The sequence below is a fragment of the Scyliorhinus torazame genome, chromosome 28 (genome assembly GCF_047496885.1).
Source record: "Scyliorhinus torazame isolate Kashiwa2021f chromosome 28, sScyTor2.1, whole genome shotgun sequence".
Lineage (NCBI taxonomy): Eukaryota > Metazoa > Chordata > Chondrichthyes > Carcharhiniformes > Scyliorhinidae > Scyliorhinus > Scyliorhinus torazame.
Genome location: NC_092734.1, coordinates 41119338 through 41140648, shown reverse-complemented (window position 1 = coordinate 41140648; position 21311 = coordinate 41119338). Strand labels below are relative to the sequence as shown.

The 21311-nt window shown below is 48.9% G+C and overlaps 1 protein-coding gene across 3 annotated transcripts in view; it reads left to right on the top strand.

The window, feature by feature from the left end:
* Positions 1–21311, top strand: part of tbrg1 (transforming growth factor beta regulator 1) — a 181901-nt gene that overhangs the window by 100808 nt on the left and 59782 nt on the right. For 2 of the 3 annotated variants that reach the window (XM_072491872.1, XM_072491873.1), the window contains 3 exons: positions 5095–5334; positions 7458–7528; positions 9145–9383. In XM_072491872.1, the coding sequence (XP_072347973.1) occupies positions 5095–5334; positions 7458–7528; positions 9145–9383 (550 nt within the window). The remainder of the gene's footprint in view (positions 1–5094; positions 5335–7457; positions 7529–9144; positions 9384–21311) is intronic. The other variant, XM_072491874.1, reaches the window with a different exon arrangement.

Sequence of the window (21311 nt, the reverse complement as noted above, 5' to 3'; positions counted from 1 at the left end):
CAACCAATATGTCAGCTCAAAAACACAGTTTATTAATAACACAAGACTTGTATCTCTGTGCAATAACACACGCGGCTCCGTACTAAACTACACCTAACGACTCAGATGCCCTTTACTTAACTTCGAGTGACCGGCGCTGTGCGAGATAAGGCCTTTATCTGGGTCTCCGTGGTCGGTTGGAAGTCGTCAGGGTTGTCTCAGCTGGGCTCGTCCTTTAGGAATGGTCCCGGGTCCTTGAACTTGGCTGTTCTGCTGCAGTTGGTCGCACAACGGCCGGTCCCAAAAGAGGCCGATCTCTAGTGCGCAGGGCTTTTTATCCTTCGTCTCTTTCGCGCCCTTTTGGGCGGTCCTTACTCCAGGTCCAATGGATCGATAGGGTTTTCGATCACCCTCATCGTACTCAGCCAATTAGGGGGCAGATACATCGATAGCTGGGCGGGTCCTCGCTATCATTGTTCCAGGCACGTAGGCCTTTCCAAATAAGGGGGGGATGGCGCCTGTTAGTCTGCTACTGTTGTAACTCCTTGATTCAAACTCTATTGTCCCGGGGGAAATGGTGATCGACTCTTAATGGATACAAGTTTCAGCCAAGTCTGGTTTCCTTTGCACTATCCACAGAGGCTGGGAAGCTAGGGAGGAGATTGCTGAGCCTTTGGCTTTGATCTTTAAGTCATCTTTGTCTACAGGAATAGTGCCAGAAGACTGGAGGATAGCAAATGTTGTCCCCTTGTTCAAGAAGGGGAGTAGAGACAACCCCGGTAACTATAGACCAGTGAGCCTTACTTCTGTTGTGGGCAAAATCTTGGAAAGGTTTATAAGACATACTCTTATAGGTATGTCAGGAATAAGCGAATGACTAGGGAAAGAGTAGGACCAGTCAAGGACAGGGATGGGAAATTGTGTGTGGCGTCTGAAGAGATAGGCGAGATACTAAATGAATATTTTTCGTCAGTATTCACTCAGGATAAAGATAATGTTGTGGAGGAGATTGCTGAGACACAGGCTAATAGAATAGATGGCATTGAGGTACGTAGGGAAGAGGTGTTGGCAATTCTGGACAGGCTGAAAATAGATAAGTCCCCGGGTCCTGATGGGATTTATCCTAGGATTCTCTGGGAGGCCAGGGAAGAGATTGCTGGACCTTTGGCTTTGATTTTTATGTCATCATTGGCTACAGGAATAGTGCCAGAGGACTGGAGGACAGCAAATGTGGTCCCTTTGTTCAAAAAGGGGAGCAGAGACAACCCCGGCAACTATAGACCGGTGAGCCTCACGTCTGTAGTGGGTAAAGTCTTGGAGGGGATGATAAGAGACAAGATTTATAATCATCTAGATAGGAATAATATGATCAGGGATAGTCAGCATGGCTTTGTGAAGGGTAGGTCCATGCCTCACAAACCTTATCGAGTTCTTTGAGAAGGTGACTGAACAGGTAGACGAGGGTAGAGCAGTTGATGTGGTGTATATGGATTTCAGCAAAGCGTTTGATAAGGTTCCCCACGGTAGGCTATTGCAGAAAATACGGAGGCTGGGGATTGAGGGTGATTTAGAGACGTGGATCAGAAATTGGCTAGCTGAAAGAAGACAGAGGGTGGTGGTTGATGGGAAATGTTCAGAATGGAGTTCAGTTACAAGTGGAGTACCACAAGGATCTGTTCTGGGGCTGTTGCTGTTTGTCATTTTTATCAATGACCTAGAGGAAGGCGCAGAAGGGTGGGTGAGTAAATTTGCAGACGATACTAAAGTCGGTGGTGTTGTCGATAGTGTGGAAGGATGTAGCAGGTTACAGAGGGATATAGATAACCTGCAGAGCTGGGCTGAGAGGTGGCAAATGGAGTTTAATGTAGAGAAGTGTGAGGTGATTCACTTTGGAAGGAATAACAGGAATGCGGAATATTTGGCTAATGGTAAAGCTCTTGGAAGTGTGGATGAGCAGAGGGATCTAGGTGTCCATGTACATAGATCCCTGAAAGTTGCCACCCAGGTTGATAGGGTTGTGAAGAAGGCCTATGGAGTGTTGGCCTTTATTGGTAGAGGGATTGAGTTCCGGAGTCAGGTGGTCATGTTGCAGCTGTACAGAACTCTGGTACGGCCGCATTTGGAGTATTGCGTACAGTTCTGGTCACCGCATTATAGGAAGGACGTGGAGGCTTTGGAGCGGGTGCAGAGGAGATTTACCAGGATGTTGCCTGGTATGGAGGGAAAATCTTATGAGGAAAGGCTGATGGACTTGAGGTTGTTTTCATTGGAGAGAAGACGGTTAAGAGGAGACTTGATAGAGGCATACAAAATGATCAGGGGGTTGGATAGGGTGGACAGTGAGAGCCTTCTCCCGCGGATGGGAATGGCTGGCACGAGGGGACATAGCTTTAAACTGAGGGGTAATAGATATAGGACAGAGGTCAGAGGTAGGTTCTTTACGCAAAGAGTAGTGAGGCCGTGGAATGCCCTACCTGCAACAGTAGTGAACTCGCCAACATTGAGGGCATTTAAAAGGTTATTGGATAAACATATGGATGATAATGGCATAGTGTAGGTTAGATGGCTTTTGTTTCGGTGCAACATCGTGGGCCGAAGGGCCTGTACTGCGCTGTATCGTTCTATGTTCTATGTTCTAAGAGATAGGATGTATAATCATCTGGAAAGGAATAATTTGATTAGAGATAGTCAACACGGTTTTGTGAAGGGTAGGTCGTGCCTCACAAACCTTATTGAGTTCTTTGAGAAGGTGACCAAACAGGTGGATGAGGGTAAAGCAGTTGATGTGGTGTATATGGATTTCAGAAATGCATTTGATAAGGTTCCCCACGGTAGGCTACTGCAGAAAATACGGAGGCATTGGATTCAGGGTGATTTCGCAGTTTGGATCAGAAATTGGCTAGCTGGAAGAAGGCAAAGGGTGGTGGTTGATGGGAAATGTTCAGACTGGAGTCCAGTTACTAGTGGTGTACCACAAGGATCTGTTTTGGGGCCACGGCTGTTTGTCATTTTTATAAATGACCTGGAGGAGGGCATAGAAGGATGGGTGAGTAAATTTGCAGATGACACTAAAGTTGTGGACAGTGCGGAAGGATGTTACAAGTTACAGAAGGACATAGATAAGCTGCAGCGCTGGGCTGAGAGGTGGCAAATGGAGTTTAATGCAGAAAAGTGTGAGGTGATTCATTTTGGAAGGAATAACAGGAAGACAGAGCACTGGGCTAATGGTAAGATTCTTGGCAGTGTGGAAGAGCAGAGATATCTCGGTGTCCATGTACATAGATCCCTGAAAGTTGCCACCCAGATTGAGAGGGTTGTTAAGAAAGCGTACGGTGTGTTAGCTTTTATTGGTAGAGGGATTGAGTTTAGGAGCCATGAGGTCATGTTGCAGCTGTACAAAACTCTGGTGTGGCTGCATTTGGAGTATTGCGTGCAATTCTGGTCGCCGCATTATAGGAAGGATGTGGAAGCATTGGAAAGGGTGCAGAGGAGATTTACCAGAATGTTGCCTGGTATGGAGGGAAGATCTTATGAGGAAAGGCTGAGGGACTTGAGGCTGTTTTCGTTAGAGAGAAGAAGGTTAAGAGGTGACATAATTGAGGCATACAAGATGATCAGAGGATTGGATAGGGTGGACAGTGAGAGCCTTTTTCCTCGGATGGTGATGTCTAGCACGAGGGGACATAGCTTTAAATTGAGGGGAGATAGATATAAGACAGATGTGAGAGGTAGGTTCTTTACTCAGAGAGTAGTAAGGGCGTGAAATGCCCTGCCTGCAACAGTAGTGGACTCGCCAACACTAAGGGCATTCAAATAGTCATTGGATAGACATATGGACGATAAGGGAATAGTGTAAATGGACTTTAGAGTGGTTTCACAGGTTGGCGCAACATCGAGGGCCGAAGGGCCTGTACTGCGCTGTAATGTTCTATGTTCTAGAGGAGGTTCATAAGACCATAAGACATAGGAGTGGAAGTAAGGCCATTCGGCCCATCGAGTCCACTCCACCATTCAATCATGGCTGATTTCAACTCCATTTACCCGCTCTCTCTCCATAGCCCTTAATTCCTCGAGAAATCAAGAATTTATCAATTTCTGTGTTAAAGACACTCAACGTCCCGGCCTCCACCGCTCTCTGTGGCAATGAATTCCACAGACCCACCACTCTCTGGCTGAAGAAATTTCTCCTCACCTCTGTTCTAAAGTGACTCCCTTTTATTCTAAGGCTGTGCCCCCGGGTCCTAGTCTCCCCTGTTAATGGAAACAAGTTCCCTACATCCACCCTATCTAAGCCATTCATTATCTTGTAAGTTTCACAAGAATGATTCCTGGAATGAAGGACTTGTCGTATGAGGAACGATTGAAGACTCTGGGGCTGTACTCGTTGGAGTTTAGAAGAATGAGGGGGGATCTTATTGAAACTTACAGGATACTGCGAGGCCTGGATAGAGTGGACGTGGAGAGGATGTTTCCACTTGTAGGAAAAACTAGAACCCGAGGACACAATCTCAGACTAAAGGGACGATCCTTTAAAACAGAGATGAGGAGGAATTTCTTCAGCCAGAGGGTGGTGAATCTGTGGAACTCTTTGCCGCAGAAGGCTGTGGAGGCCGAATCACTGAGTGTCTTTAAGACAGAGATAGACAGGTTCTTGATTAATAAGGGGATCAGGGGTTATGGGGAGAAGGCAGGAGAATGGGGGTGAGAAAAATATCAGCCATGATTGAATGGCGGAGCAGACTCGATGGGCCGAGTGGCCTAATTCTGCTCCTATGTCTTATGGTCTTATAGGTTCGGCGGATTGGCCATGATAAATTGCCTCTTAATTTCCAAAAAGGTTCGGTGGGGTGACTTGGTTACGGGGATAGGGCGGAGGTGTGGGCTTAGGGTGCTTTTTCTAAGGGCCGGTGCAGACTCGATGGGCTGAATGGCCTCCTGCACTGTAAAGTCTGTGAACAGCAACGACTTGAGTTTGTACAGCGCTCTTAATGTGGGAAAACATCCCGAGGCACTTTACAGGGGCACAGTCACAGAAAGGCTGCCTGTTTGCAGTGATCGAGGCGATGAGGGGCAGAAAACCTCTTTCCTGTAAAATGGTCCATTTTTGCCTTGCAGACAGAGAAGGAACGACAGCAGCTTCTGCAGAGCTACCCGGCGCAGCCTTTCCTGGTGCCTGTGACTCACCCGCCCGAGTATCCAAATCCTCAGTTAATAGACCACCTCGCCAACTTCCCCTCCCCCTCCATATTCCAGGAGTCAAAACCCAAATTAAAGAAGGTTCTGAAGAAGACCCTGAATGAGAAGTATCGGATAAAGTACCTCAGACTGCGCAAAACCATCAAAGCCATGATTTTTGTGAGTATTTGCATTAATCTTCGAGCAGTAATTTTGAGTTGCCGGGTTATTGGCAGCAGGAGTACGCTCTTCTTACTTGTATTCATTATTTTATGTAAAGACGCATTTCATTGCGTTGTACTGCATATTCCGCCTGCTTCTCCAAATGAACAACTTGAATTGGGCCTCAGAGAGGGTGCAGAAGAGATTTACCAGAATGTTGCCTGGTATGGAGGGCATTAGCTATGAGGAGCGGTTGAATAAATTCGGTTTGTTCTCACAGGAACGAAGGAAGTTGAGGGGAGACCTGATAGAGATATACAAAATTATGAGGGGCATAGACAGAGTGAATAGTCAGAGGCTTTTCCCCGGGATAGAGGGGTCAATTACTAGGGAGCATAGGTTTAAGGTGCAAGGGGCAAGGTTTAGAGTAGATGTACGAGGCAAGTTTTTTACGCAGAGGGTAGTGGGTGCCTGGAACTCGCTACCGGAGGAGGTGGTGGAAGCAGGGACGATAGTGACATTTAAGGGGCATCTTGACAAATACATGAATAGGATGGGAATAGAGGGATACGGACCCAGGAAGTGTAGAAGATTGTAGTTTAGTCGGGCAGCATGGTCGGCACGGGCTTGGAGGGCCGAAGGGCCTGTTCCTGTGCTGTACATTTCTTTGTTCTTTGTTCAGCTTTGATCCGCTATCTGTGCATCAAGTCTCCTTGTGCGAAAAGGAGGCTTGTTGGCAGTATGGGACATATTTCAGGAACCGGGGTTAGGTTAGGATTCTTGGACAAAAACAGAAAATGCCAAACAATCTCATTGGTCTGACAGCACCTGCGGAGAAAGAATGGAGTTGACGTTTCGAGTCCTCGATCATAGAATCCCTACAGTGCAGAAGGAGGCAATTTGGCCCATCGAGTCTGCGCCGACCCGTTGAAAGAGCACTCCACCCAGACCCACTTAATAATCTTTATTGTCACAAGTAGGCTTACATTAACACTGCAATGACGTTACTGTGAAAAGCCCCTAGTCGCCACATTCCGGCGTCTGTTCGGGTACACAGACATTCAGAATGTCCAATTCACCTAACAGCACGTCTTTCGGGACTTGTGGGAGGAAACCGGAGCACCCGGAGGAAACCCACGCAGACACGGGGAGGACGTGCAGACTCCGCACAGACAGTGACCCAAGCCGGGAATCGAACCTGGGACCCTGGAGCTGTGAAGCAACAGTGCTAACCACTGTGCTATCCTGCCGCCCACCCTATTGCCATAACCACATCTAACCTTCACATCTTTGGATACTGAGGGGCAATTTATCATGGCCAATCCACCTAACCTGCACATCTTTGTACTGTGAGAGGAAACCGGAGCACCCGGAGGAAACCCACGCAGGCATGGGCAGCACGGTACCATTGTGGATAGCACAATTGCTTCACAGCTCCAGGGTCCCAGGTTCGATTCCGGCTTGGGTCACTATCTGTGCGGAGTCTGCACATCCTCCCCGTGTGTGCGTGGGTTTCCTCCGGGTGCTCCGATTTCCTCCCACAGTCCAAAGATGTGCAGGTTAGGTGGATTGGCCATGGTAAATTGCCCTTAGTGTCCAAAATTGCCCTTAGTGTTGGCTGGGGTTACTGAGTTATGGGGATAGGGTGGAGGTGTTTGACCTTGGATAGGGTGCTCTTTCCAAGAGCCAGTGCAGACTCGATGGGCCGAATGGCCTCCTTCTGCACTGTAAATTCTATGAAAAAAATGGAGACTCCGCCCAGACAGTGACCCAAGCCGGAATTGAACCCGGGTCCCTGGTACTGTGAGGCAGCCGTGCTAACTACTGTGCCGTCCTGCGTGGCTCTTTGTTCTTGACCCTTGCTATCTACTGAGATATTGTGCCAAATTTATGCCCTCTGAACTCCTCGGGAAGGGCAGAGCTTGTTATAAAATGGGCTGGTGATGCTGAACCTGACAACTGATTCACTGCAAAAGCTCCACATTGGGACAGTCACTGACATTCAGGCAAGCGTTTTAGCTGCTGATTTCTGGAGACTGTGTTGTTGCACATCCGGTGAGAGAATGTTATCGAGGTGGGTAAGGAACGAGCTGAGTTGCCTTGATCAGCCTCCGGGTGACTATGATAACTGTATGTTTCAGGAGAACGCGGCGCTCTGTGATGAAATTGCTTACATCGAGCAGAAATTCATCCGAACTAAAGAGGAAAGACGGTAAGGGGTACTTCCGCCTGATTCTATGTTTTAACTGCCTCTGACTCATTCTCTGGTGTGTGGACACGTTGAGGTAGAAGCTGCCGAGCTCCGTATTGAACCAAAATACATGCGAACAATTTGCAGTTTGCAATTAGCTGCAATCTTGTGGATGTTTTTGTCTAAAATGTTAAAGTACATTGGGTCGGATTCTCGGATTCAGCCGCACCACGTAATGGCCGGGCCTGTGGCCGGGCCTGTGGCCGGGCCTGTGGCCGGGCCTGTGGCCGGGCCTGTGGCCGGGCCTGTGGCCGGGCCTGTGGCCGGGCCTGTGGCCGGGCCTGTGGCCGGGCCTGTGGCCGCGCATGGCGACAACCTGCAGGGGTCGCCCCGTAAAACATGGCACCGGCCGTGTGCGGACCCGTTCTGGCGGATAGAGACCCCCCAGGACACCTCCTGGCCACCCCCCACCAGTCCCCCCAGCCCTCGCGGAAGCCCCCCCCCCCCCTCCCAGCCTGCAGCACGGTTCCCGCCCGACTGTGGCATCGCTGGACACAGTTCGCAGCTGTTGCGCCGGGCTCCCGCACGGCCTGGACCCAGAAGACAACCGTGCCACCGTGAACTCAGCCCATCGGGGGCAGAGCATTGGGGGAGGGCCTTCAGGTGACGTCCTGAGGCCGCCCAATGGCGAGCGCCGCGCGACACGATGACGCCGCGTCGGAGGGGACGGAACATGTGAAACCTGCGTCAAACAGGCGCCGCCCCAGATTTTGCCGTAAAAAGGGATTTTCCGCTCGATCGCCGAAGGTGAAATCACCGACAGGGAGCAGAGAATCTCGACCGTTACCTTCTTTAAACTGCAAAATTGTACTTAAAAGTTGCATTTATTAATTCATAAGACCATAAGACATAGGAGCGGAAGTAAGGCCATTCGGCCCATCGAGTCCACTCCACCATTCAATCATGGCTGATTTCAACTCCATTTACCCGCTCTCTCTCCATAGCCCTTAATTCCTCGAGAAATCAAGAATTTATCAACTTCTGTCTTGAAGACAACGTCCCGGCCTCCACCGCCCTCTGTGGCAATGAATTCCACAGACCCACAACTCTCTGGCTGAAGAAACTTCTCCTCATCTCTAAAGTGACTCCCTTTTATTCTAAGGCTGTGCCCCCGGGTCCTAGTCTCCCCTGCTAATGGAAACAACTTCCCTACATCCACCCTATCTCAGCCATTCATTATCTTGTAAGTTTCTATTAGATCTCCCCTCAACCTCCTAAACTCCAATGAATATAATCCCAGGATCCTCAGACGTTCATCGTATGTTAGGCCTACCATTCCTGGGATCATCCGTGTGAATCTCCGCTGGACTTCATCAGAGTATTCATACAGGAAGCTGCAAATCTGATTAAAATATTAAACAGCTGAATATTGAAATATTCAATAGTTATAAATCTGATTTTGAATATTCATATCGGAAGCTGCAATTCTGATTAAACAAATAGATTTTTCAAATGAGCCGGATTTGTAATTTTCCATTTTTTTTCCTCCTCTGTTGCACAATCTCGTTCAATTGCTGATGGATAAGACGGATGTTTCTCACCATGATGTTGTCCATCTCTCTTTAATTGCACCTTAGGTTCCTATTAAAGAGGCTATTGCAGCACCAGAACGTAACTGAAGGGATTGAGCTTGCAGGACCCACCAGCACTGCGCTTACCCCTCCCGCGTACAGTGTCCCAGGAGGAACCAAGCAAGTGACGGCAGCCTCGAACCTCCCCACAACGCCTGTCACCAGTACATCTGGGGAGGAGGCGGTGGGGAAAAAGTCAAAGAAAGACAAAAGAGACAAAGGAAAGGATAATGGCATAGATGATGGTAAGCTTTTGGGTTTGCTGTACGCACTGCGGGAGTGACGCACAATGGTGCCCCGATAAGCTGATGTCAGAAAGCAGACCTTGTGTTTACTGTAACTGCTGCTGACTGTGCAATTGTTAACATCCCAGGAGTCAGATCATTTAACCTCATCGAGCCCGGAGTACAGGTTCCTTTTAGCAGCTCTTTCACAAAATCAAATCAACTGTTTTGCCTGTCTAACCGCTGATCTGCACACCCTGCTAATACTAGAGGAGGAACAGACACAGAAGGAGAGTTGCTGGTTCAGGTGTAGGCCCTGGCAGCATGTCGAGACTGCAAAGTGAGAGGTGCCCAGTTGGTGTAAATGGCGGGGGTTGGGGGGGGTGGGGCTTCAAAGGCAGCAATTGTGGAGGGGAAGGATGGTAAGATCAGCGAGAGATGGCTTTAAATCAACCGTACAATAAACCCCTGATGGATTCAGAGAGTCCCTACGCATTCGCTCAGCTGCTGATTGCTTCTGGAGGTTTCCACCATTCCCCAGTCTCTGCTCTGTGCCAGAGGCCAGGGCCCTGCTATTGGGGATAATGGAGATTCCGTTCTTGAAAGCAATTCTGCAGTGGCCTCGCATCAGAGTTAGAAATGGGGGCGGCACAGTGGTTAGCACTGCTGCCTCACAGCGCCAGGGACCCGGGTTCAATTCCGGCCTCGGGTGACTGTGCGGAGTCTGCCCGTTCTCCCAGTGTGTGCGTGGGTTTCCTCCGGGTGCTCCGATTTCCTCCCACAGTCCAAAGATGTGCAGGTTAGGCGGATTGGCCGTGATAAATTGCCCTTAGTGTCCAGGAATGTGCAGGTTAGGTGGGGTTACGGGGATCGGGCGGGACGCTCTTTCAGAGGATCGGTGCAGACTCGATGGGCCGATTGGCCCCCTTCTGCACTGCAGGGATTGTATGGGTTGTGTGGGAAACATATTTTGATCAAGTACAGAAGCAGGTGAAAGGAGTGGGGATGGGATTGTGGGGGGGGGGGGGGTCAGAAAAGGGCAAAGGGGAGGTGTGTGGTAGACTGGAAGGGAGGAGAGATTAGATGACAAAATGGATGCTGGTACAAGACAAAAGGAGATGGTGAAGAAATCAAAGATGTGTCTGAAGGAGGCGTAAACGGGAACGATGCGATCATCACCAACAGAAAAATGGCAGTGGTGGTGACAATCTGAAGTTGTTGAACTCCGTACTGAGCCTGGAAAGTTGCAAAGTTCCTGATCAGATGGTCCTCGTTTTCGTTGAACGTCATTGAAACAGTGAAGGAAACTGAGAGCAAGAAGGGAGGCAGAGAATGAAAATGGAAAGTAACGGACCAGAAGCTTGTGGACTGATGGGAGTTGTGCAGCAGGAGATGAGCCAGTCTGTCCTTTCCCCCGTGTAGAAGTCAACAGTGAAATCAAATCATCAGTTCATCTGGAAGCTTCGTTTGGAGCCCTGGGAAGGGAGCAGATAGAAGGTGAATGCATCTCCTGTGTTTGATGTAAAGGTGCTGTGGGTAGGGGGGAGGGTGTTGAGAAGGAGCCCAGGGTGATGTGGGAGGAAGAGTCAGTGTGGAATGCTGGCAGTGGGGGGGCGATGGAGCCTTTGTTGGTGCATTCCCACAGGAGGTGATGGAAGGGTCGGGCCCGAGGGATTGAATGCAGAGTCTGGTGAGGTGGCAAGGACGGACAAACTCTTTACCCACTCTGGGAGAGATGGGATAGGATGTGAGAAATGGGATTGACACGGTCAACAGCACTATCAAACAAGGGGAGGAGAACAATCCTTCGTTGAAGAAAAAAGGCAACGTGTTGGAAGCCGTGTTGAGGAAGGTTTCATCGTCAGAACAAATCAACGAAGGAGAAGCTGTAAGAACGGATTAGAGTCCTTCCAGGGAAGGGGCGGAGGGGCTAGAATGGAATAGAGTCCTTCCAGGAAAGGGGCGGACGGTCTGGAATAGAATAGAGTCCTTCCCGGAAAGGAGCAGAGAGTGAGGAATGGAATGAGTCCTTCCAGGAAAGGAGCGGAGAGAGAGGAATGGAATAGAGTCCTTCCTGGAAAGGAGCAGAGAGTGAGGAATGGAATAGAGTCCTTCCAGGAAAGGGATGGAGAGTGAGTAATGAAATAGAGTCCTTCCAGGAAAGGGATGGAGTGTGAGGAATGGAAGAGAGTCCTTCCAGGAAAGGAGCAGAGAGTGAGGAATGGAGAGTCCTTCCAGGAAAGGAGCGGAGAGAGAGGAATGGAATAGAGTCCTTCCAGGAAAGGAGCAGAGAGAGAGGAATGGAATAGAGTCCTTCCAGGAAAGGAGCAGAGAGTGAGGAATGGAGAGTCCTTCCAGGAAAGGAGCGGAGAGAGAGGAATGGAATAGAGTCCTTCCAGGAAAGGAGCAGAGAGTGAGGAATGGAGAGTCCTTCCAGGAAAGGGATGGAGAGTGAGGAATGGAATAGAGTCCTTCCAGGAAAGGAGCAGAGAGTGAGGAATGGAATAGATTCTTTCCAGGAAAGGAGCGGAGAGAGAGGAATGGAATAGAGTCCTTCTAGGAAAGGGATGGAGTGTGAGGAATGGAATAGAGTCCTTCCAGGAAAGGAGCGGAGAGAGAGGAATGGAATAGAGTCCTTCCAGGAAAGGGATGGAGTGTGAGGAATGGAATAGAGTCCTTCTAGGAAAGGAGCGGAGAGAGAGGAATGGAATAGAGTCCTTCCAGGAAAGGGATGGAGAGTGAGGAATGGAATAGAGTCCTAGGAAAGGAGCGGAGAGTGAGGAATGGAATAGAGTCCTTCCTGGAAAGGGATGGAGAGTGAGGAATGGAATAGAGTCCTTCCAGGAAAGGGATGGAGTGTGAGGAATGGAATAGAGTCCTTCTAGGAAAGGAGCGGAGAGAGAGGAATGGAATAGAGTCCTTCCAGGAAAGGAGCAGAGAGAGAGGAATGGAATAGAGTCCTTCCAGGAAAGTAGCAGAGAGTGAGGAATGGAGAGTCCTTCCAGGAAAGGAGCGGAGAGAGAGGAATGGAATAGAGTCCTTCCAGGAAAGGAGCAGAGAGTGAGGAATGGAGAGTCCTTCCAGGAAAGGGATGGAGAGTGAGGAATGGAATAGAGTCCTTCCAGGAAAGGAGCAGAGAGTGAGGAATGGAGAGTCCTTCCAGGAAAGGGATGGAGAGTGAGGAATGGAGAGTCCTTCCAGGAAAGGAGCAGAGAGTGAGGAATGGAGAGTCCTTCCAGGAAAGGGATGGAGAGTGAGGAATGGAATAGAGTCCTTCCAGGAAAGGAGCAGAGAGTGAGGAATGGAGAGTCCTTCCAGGAAAGGGATGGAGAGTGAGGAATGGAATAGAGTCCTTCCAGGAAAGGAGCAGAGAGTGAGGAATGGAATAGAGTCCTTCCAGGAAAGGAGCAGAGAGTGAGGAATGGAGAGTCCTTCCAGGAAAGGGATGGAGAGTGAGGAATGGAATAGAGTCCTTCCAGGAAAGGAGCAGAGAGTGAGGAATGGAATAGAGTCCTTCCAGGAAAGGGATGGAGTGTGAGGAATGGAATAGAGTCCTTCCAGGAAAGGAGCAGAGAGAGAGGAATGGAATAGAGTCCTTCTAGGAAAGGGATGGAGTGTGAGGAATGGAATAGAGTCCTTCCAGGAAAGGAGCAGAGAGTGAGGAATGGAATAGAGTCCTTCTAGGAAAGGGATGGAGTGTGAGGAATGGAATAGAGTCCTTCCAGGAAAGGAGCAGAGAGTGAGGAATGGAATAGAGTCCTTCCAGGAAAGGGATGGAGTGTGAGGAATGGAATAGAGTCCTTCTAGGAAAGGAGCGGAGAGAGAGGAATGGAATAGAGTCCTTCCAGGAAAGGGATGGAGAGTGAGGAATGGAATAGAGTCCTTCTAGGAAAGGAGCGGAGAGAGAGGAATGGAATAGAGTCCTTCCAGGAAAGGGATGGAGAGTGAGGAATGGAATAGAGTCCTTCCAGGAAAGGGATGGAGTGTGAGGAATGGAATAGAGACAAAGAACAAAGAAATGTACAGCACAGGAACAGGCCCTTCAGCCCTCCAAGCCCATGCCGACCATGCTGCCCGACTAAAATACAATCTTCTACACTTCCTGGGTCCGTATCCCTCTATTACCATCCTATTCATGTATTTGTCAAGATGCCCCTTAAATGTCACTATCGTCCCTGCTTCCACCACCACCTCCGGCAGCGAGTTCCAGGCACCCACTACCCTCTGCGTAAAAAACTTGCCTCGTACATCTACTCTAAACCTTGCCCCTCGCACCTTAAACCTATGCCCCCTAGTAATTGACCCCTCTACCTGGGGAAAAGCCTCTGACTATCCACTCTGTCTATGCCCCTCATAATTTTGTAGACCTATCAGGTCACCCCTCAACCTCCGTCGTTCCAGTGAGAACAAACCGAGTTTATTCAACCGCTCCTCATAGCTAATGCCCTCCATACCAGGCAACATCCTGGTAAATCTCTTCTGCACCCTCTCTAAAGCCTCCACATCCTTTTGGTAGTGTGGCGACCAGAATTGAACACTATACTCCAAGTGTGACCTAACTAAGGTTCTATACAGCTGCAACATGACTTGCCAATTCTTATACTCAATGCCCCGGCCAATGAAGGCAAGCATGCCGTATGCCTTCTTGACTACCTTCTCCACCTGTGTTGCCCCTTTCAGTGACCTGTGGACCTGTACTCCTAGATCTCTCTGACTTTCAATACTCTTGAGGGTTCTACCATTCACTGTATATTCCCTACCTGCATTAGACCTTCCAAAATGCATTACCTCACATTTGTCCGGATTAAACTCCATCTGCCACCTCTCCGCCCAGGTCTCCAAACGATCTAAATCATGTTGTATCCTCTGACAGTCCTCATCGCTATCCGCAATTCATCAGACCAGTTACATTTTCCTACAAATCACTGAGATATACTATAAACAGCAAAGGTCCCAGCACTGATCCCTGCGGAACACCACTAGTCACAGCCCTCCAATTAGAAAAGCATCCTTCCATTGCTACTCTCTGCCTTCTATGACCTAGCCAGTTCTGTATCCACCTTGCCAGCTCACCCCTGATTCCGTGTGACTTCACCTTTTGTACTAGTCTACCATGAGGGACCTTGTGAAAGGCCTTTCTGAAGTCCATATAGACAACATCCACTGCCCTACCTGCATCAATCATCTTAGTGACCTCCTCGAAAAACTCTATCAAGTTAGTGAGACACGACCTCCCCTTCACAAAACCGTGCTGCCTCTCACTAATACGTCCATTTGCTTCCAAATGGGAGTAGATCCTGTCTTGAAGAATTCTCTCCAGTAATTTACCTACCACTGACGTAAGGCTCACCGGCCTGTAGTTCCTTGGATTATCCTTGCTACCCTTCTTAAACAGAGGAACAACATTGGCTATTCTTCAGTCCTCCGGGACATCACCTGAAGACAGTGAGGATCCAAAGATTTCTGTCAAGGCCTCAGCAATTTCCTCTCCAGCCTCCTTCAGTATTCTGGGGTAGATCCCATCAGGCCCTGGGGACTTATCTACCTTAATATTTTTCAAGACGCCCAACACCTCGTCTTTTTGGATCACAATGTGACCCAGGCTATGTACACACCCTTTTCCAGACTCAACATCTACCAATTTCTTCTCTTTGGTGAATACTGATGCAAAGTATTCATTTAGTACCTCGCCCATTTCCTCTGGCTCCACACATAGATTCCCTTGCCTATCCTTCAGTGGGCCAACCCTTTCCCTGGTCACCCTCTTGCTTTTTATGTACGTGTAAAAAACCTTGGGATTTTCCTTAACCCTATTTGCCAATGACTTTTCGTGACCCCTTCTAGCCCTCCTGACTCCTTGCTTAAGTTCCTTCCTACTTTCCTTATATTCCACACAGGCTCCGTCTGTTCCCAGCCAGTGTAGAGGGAGCTTTACTCTGTATCTAACCCCGTGCTGTACCTGTCCTGGTAGTGTTTGATGGGGACAATGTGGAGGGAGCTTTACTCTGCATCTAACCCCATGGTGTACCTCTCCTGGGAGTGTTTGATGGGGACAATGTGGAGGGAGCTTTACTCTGTATCTAACCCCATGGTGTACCTCTCCTGGGAGTGTTTGAAGGGGACAGTGTGGAGGGAGCTTTACTCTGTATATCACCCCGTGCTGTATCTGTCCTGGGACTGTTTGATGGGGACAGCGTAGAGGGAGCTTTACTCTGTATCTAACCCCGTGCTGTACCTGTGCTGGGAGAGTTTGATGAGGACAGTGTAGAGGGAGCTTTACTCTGTATCTAACCATACGCTGTACCTGTCCTTGGAGTGTTTGATGGGGACAGTGTCGAGGGAGCTTTGCTCTGTATCTAACCCCGTGCTGTACCTGCCCTGGGAGTGATTGATGGAGACAGTGTAGAGGGAGCTTTACTCTGTATCTCACCCCGTGCTGTACCTGTCCTGGGAGTGTTTGACGAGGACAGTGTAGAGGGAGCTTTACTCTATCTAACCCCGTGCTGTACCTGTCCTGGGAGTGTTTGATGAGGACAGTGTAGAGTGAGCTTTACTCTGAATCTAACCCGTGCTGTACCTGTCCTGGGAGTGTTTGATGGGGACAGTGTAGAGGGAGCTTTACTCTGTATCTAACCCCGTGCTGTACCTGTGCTGGGAGTGTTTGATGAGGACAGTGTAGACAGAGCTTTACTCTGTATCTAACCCCGTGCTGTACCTTCCCTGGGAGTGTTTGATGAGGACAGTGTAGAGGGAGCTTTACTCTGTATCTAACCACACGCTGTACCTGTCCTGGGAGTGTTTGATGGGGACAGTGTCGAGGGAGCTTTGCTCTGTATCTAACCCCGTGCTGTACCTGCCGTGGGAGTGATTGATGGCGACAGTGTAGAGGGAGCTTTACTCTGTATCTCACCCCGTGCTGTACCTGTCCTGGGAGTGTTTGACGAGGACAGTGTAGAGGGAGCTTTACTCTATCTAACCCCGTGCTGTACCTGTCCTGGGAGTGTTTGATGAGGACAGTGTAGAGTGAGCTTTACTCTGTATCTAACCCCATGCTGTACCTGTCCTGTGAGTGTTTGATGGGGACAGTGTGGAGGGAGCTTTACTCTGTATCTAACCCCGTGCTGTACCTATCCTGGGAGTGTTTGATGAGGAATTGTGTGGCTGGCATAGGAAAGTAACCCATTTTTTGCTCCTTCACAACCACAAAACTCCATGAAAAAAAGTTGGTAAAGTAATGTTTATTGACCAACGCTGTGTAAATGGTTTGCGTGGGGAATGATTGGTTTATTAAATAGCTTTAGCACTCGGGGTTTATAGCCGCATAGTTTAGCCAGAATCGTTCGGCACGGACATTGGTGCCCCCACGCACTCAATCATTGGTAATCGATCTGGACTTGCCCATGGTCACAAGTTATTACTCAGTCAGTGCCTGGGATTGCCGCCATTATGAGTGACTGTGTCATTGGCAGCTCCTTTTTGAATGTAGCAGATAGTTATTCAAATCCACAACGACTTTGGATGGTGCTGAAGTTGCTGTTGGAATCAGAGAGTTGGTGTCTAACTTTCACAAAGCTCAGGTTGTGGCAGTGAGCTCCTGTAGCTGGCAATCCGTCTGAGAAAAGAAATAACTGTATACAAAAGTATAATTTAAAAAATACACAATTTAATATATAGATTGTAAACCATTTATTATTCTCCTTCTAACGAAGAATTAACCTGGTTTAACATCTACTTCAAATATATGCATTCTATATTGCTGTTATTTATTCATGTGTTAACCTATTGTTCAATAAATTCAATTGGCATTTAAAGCCACAAACCAGGTCTGGTGTGATGATATTCTGCCAATTCTTGGATAGGTTCTGTAGCTGACGAAATCTAAAGGGCTGTTATTCCCGTCGCATCCTTAAAACCTGCCTGACGCTCTCAGTTTGTGGCGATATCTTCAAGGCTGTACTGAGTTGCAACTCCTCTGTGTGAGCAACTCTGAGAGCTGAAATGCCCAGATGATGAAATGTCTTCTGGGTCTTACGCAATATTTCAGAGACCTTGAGGTTATTACGGGAAGCAAGAAACCACAGATACGTCTCGATCGCCTCCAGCTCCTCACATATGACGGAGGTTCTGGTTTCCTCTGGCCAAGCCATCACTAATGGCCAGCCCAACTTGGAGAATCCAACCCGCGCTGGAACTCTGAAGTGTCGTCAGCCGGCCCTTTGTCCTCCATCTGTGGATATCAACCACAATCCAGAGACACTCCATGAAAGGATAAAAGCAACATCCCGGGGGTTACCATTGACCAGACACTGAACTGGACTAGCCATAGGGGCGGCACGGTAGCACAGTGGTTAGCACTGTCGCTTCAACGGCTCCAGGGTCCCAGGTTCGATTCCCCGCTGGGTCACTGTCAGTGCGGAGTCTGCACGTTCTCCCCGTGTCTGCGTGGGTTTCCTCCGGGTGCTCCGGTTTCCTCCCACAGTCCAACATGTGCAGGTTAGGTGGATTGGCCGTGATAAATTGCCCCGCTTGATTAACACCCCATCCACAAACACTCACTCTCTCCACCCCGAACGCACGGTGACAGCCGTGTGTACCATCTACAAGATGCACTGCAGTAACTCACCAAGGTTCCTCAGACAGCACCTTCCAAACCTACAGCCACGACCACCTAGAAGGACAAGAGCAGCAGATACCTGGGAACCCCACCACCTGGAGGTTCCTCTCCCAGTCACTCCCCATCCTGACTGGGAAATATATCGGCCGTTCCTTCACTGTCGCTGGGGTAACATCCTGGAAATCCCTCCCTCACAGCACAGTGGGTGTACCTCCATGGACGGCAGCTCAAGAAGGCAGCTCACCATCACCTTCTCCAGGGCAATTCGGGATGGACAACAAATGTTGGCCTAGCCAGCGAAGCCCACATACCGCAAAAAATATTTTTAAAAAAAGTCCCCTTGACAATGCCACCTCCTGGTTGCAATGTGCCGCTCCTTTCACACATACTCATGGTGGTTACGTTCTCAATCTGGCACCAAGGCTGTCACGTCTTTCAACAGTGGCCAACACGATTAAGCCTGTTCTTCCAGGATGTGGCTGGATTCTGTTGGAGCTCGCTTCCTAAAGCAGTACTCCACATTACGATAGACGCCACAAATACACCCTCTGCTACCTGCCGTTGAAGATCGAAAAAGAGCACTGTACATCTGATTGGCTGGTGGGTGGGGTGGGTTGTGTGGGTGTAAGAGGCTGCCGATACAGATGGAGGAATGGGCACATGTCTGAAAGTGGACTCTCGCGATTGTGACACCTTACGACGTATAAGCAGGGTAGCAGCTGGCAAAGAGATTCACCTGTTGGCACCTTGCATTGTGACGCCAGCCGTTTACAGCTCATCATGAAGAGGAGGAGACCGGTGGGATCATGGCCGATCCCTATCCACTTTGGTTACATCGTGTGGGAAGCTATGTTGAAAAGGATGCTGAGGTCCCCGGTGTTTACAATTTACAGAAATGATTTGGACTCAGAAATTGCAAATATAACATCAAATTAGTGTATCAGCTGACTGCACTAAACTGGAAATTAGTGAATACAGAGGAAGAATGTGCCAGGAAGAAAATGAAGAAACAGAATTGATGTGTAATTGCTAAATTAACATTTCTAGAGGGATAGAATTAAACTGGAAAGGTTATCCTAATAGGACTAGAAGCTTGATTAGATCCCACTTAGAATGCTGTGATTATTTCTGTTTTCCATTTTATAGAAAGTATATAGAGATACTGGAGAAGGTGCAAAAATATTTACTGGAATGATTCCTGAACTGATTGTTGGCCTTCATAGCGAGAGGATTGGAGTACAGGAGCGGGGGTGTCTTGCTGCAATTACACAGGGCCTTGGTGAGGCCACACCTGGAATATTGTGGGCAGTTTTGGTCTCCTTATCTGGGGGAGGATGTTCTTGCGATGGAGGGAGTGCAGCAGACGTTTACCAGGATGATTCCTGGGATGGCGGGACTGATGTATGAGGAGAGATTGACTCGGTTAGGATTGTATTTTCTGGAGTTCAGAAGAATGAGGAGGGAGATCCCATAGAAACTGAGAAAATTCTACCAGGACTGGACAGGGTGGATGCAGGAAGGATGTTCCCGATGGTGGGTGTGTCCAGAACCAGGGGTCACAGTCTGAGGATACGGGGTTGACCATTTAGGACAGAGATGAGGAGGAATTTCTTCACCCAGAGAGGGGTCGGCCTGTGGAATTTGTTACCACAGGAGGTAGTTGAGTCCAAAACATTGTATGGTTTCAGGAAGCAGTTAGATATAGTCCTAAAGGTGAAGGGGATCACAGGATATGGGGGGGAAAGCAGGATTAGGCTATTGAGTTGGATGATCAGCCATGATCATAATGAATGGGGGAGTAGGCTCGTAGGGCCGAATGGCCTCCTCCTGTTCCTGTTTTCCATGTGTCGATAAAAGGTTAAGAAAGCTGGCGTTCCTCCCTAGCAAAGAGAAGTTTTGAGGGGTGACCAGATAGAAGCCGTCACGATTGCCAAAGTGAGTACGTTAGACGTACAGAAGGTGCTCCCACAATAGGGTAAGACCAAACTAAGAGCCACATAGAAAATCGTCACTCAGAAATCCAAGAGGAAATTGACTAGAAACGTCTTTGCCGGGAGAGTGGCGAGGGTGTAAAACATGCTACCACAGCGGTTATAGCGATGGGCACGAGGGAAGCTGCACAAACGCTTCGAATCATCGAACTTTTACATTCCCCGGCAAAGACGCTTCGAGTGAATTTCCGGTTGGATTTATGAGTGACTATTTTCTATGTGGCTCTTAGTGCAGAAAGAGGCCAATCGGCCCATCGAGTCTGCACCAGTTCTTGGAAAGACAACCCTACCTAGGTTGTATCCCCCACCCTGTAACCTCACCCGAAGGGTGTTCAACCCATCCAACAAAAACACCCTGCCTTTTTGTTTATAAATTTAGAGTACCCAATTATTTTTTTCCCCCAATTTATCATGGCCAATCCACCTAGCCTGCACATCTTTGGGTTGTGCGGGTGAAACCCACGCAGACACGGAGAGAACGTGCAAACTCCACACGGACAGTGATCCAGGGCCGGGGTTCGAACCCGTGTCCTCAGCGCCGCAGTCCCAGTGCTATCCACTGCGCCACATACCGCCCTTGGAGCACCCTACCTTAGCCCTCACCTCTACCCTGGCCCCGTAACCCCTCCTAACCTTTTTTGGACACTAAAGGGCAATTTACCATGGCCAATCCACCTAACCTGCACATCTTTGGACTGTGGGAGGAAACCGGAGCACCCGGAGGAAACCCACGCACACACGGGGAGACCGTGCAGACTCCGCGCAGACAGTGACCCAAGCCGGGAATCGAACCTGGGACCCTGGAGCTGTCAATCAACTGTGCTAACCACTGTGCTGTCTTGCTGCCCCGAGGGAGGTATGAATAGAAAGCGGAATAGGAACATGTTGATGGGGTGAGGTGATAGGCTGTGTGGAGATTCATGTGGAGCAGAAACATTAGCACGGAGTGCTAATATTTTGTAATACTCAGTACCCCTTCCTGAAACCCGTTTTGAAATTTTCATTTCATCCCCTCCGAGCCTCAGCATCTTTTTAAAGGAGCGAGTTCAGTTTCCAATACCCTTCGTGTGAGGAAAGATCATCCTTGAACACTCTGCCGCTAATTTCAAGGCTTTGTCCCCTTGTTCCGGACTCTACCACCTGCAGAAATAATTTCTCTCTGCTGACACTATCAAATCCTTTCATTACTTTAAAACCCAGTTGTAATAATCAAGCAAACACAAGCCTGCAACCTGCCACCATGATTGAACTCTATTGCCTAATTTAAGTCTACGTAGTCCCTGATGATCCTTTGAGGGGGAGAGGTGACGGGCGGTGATTTAACCTGAGGATCACCACACCGCA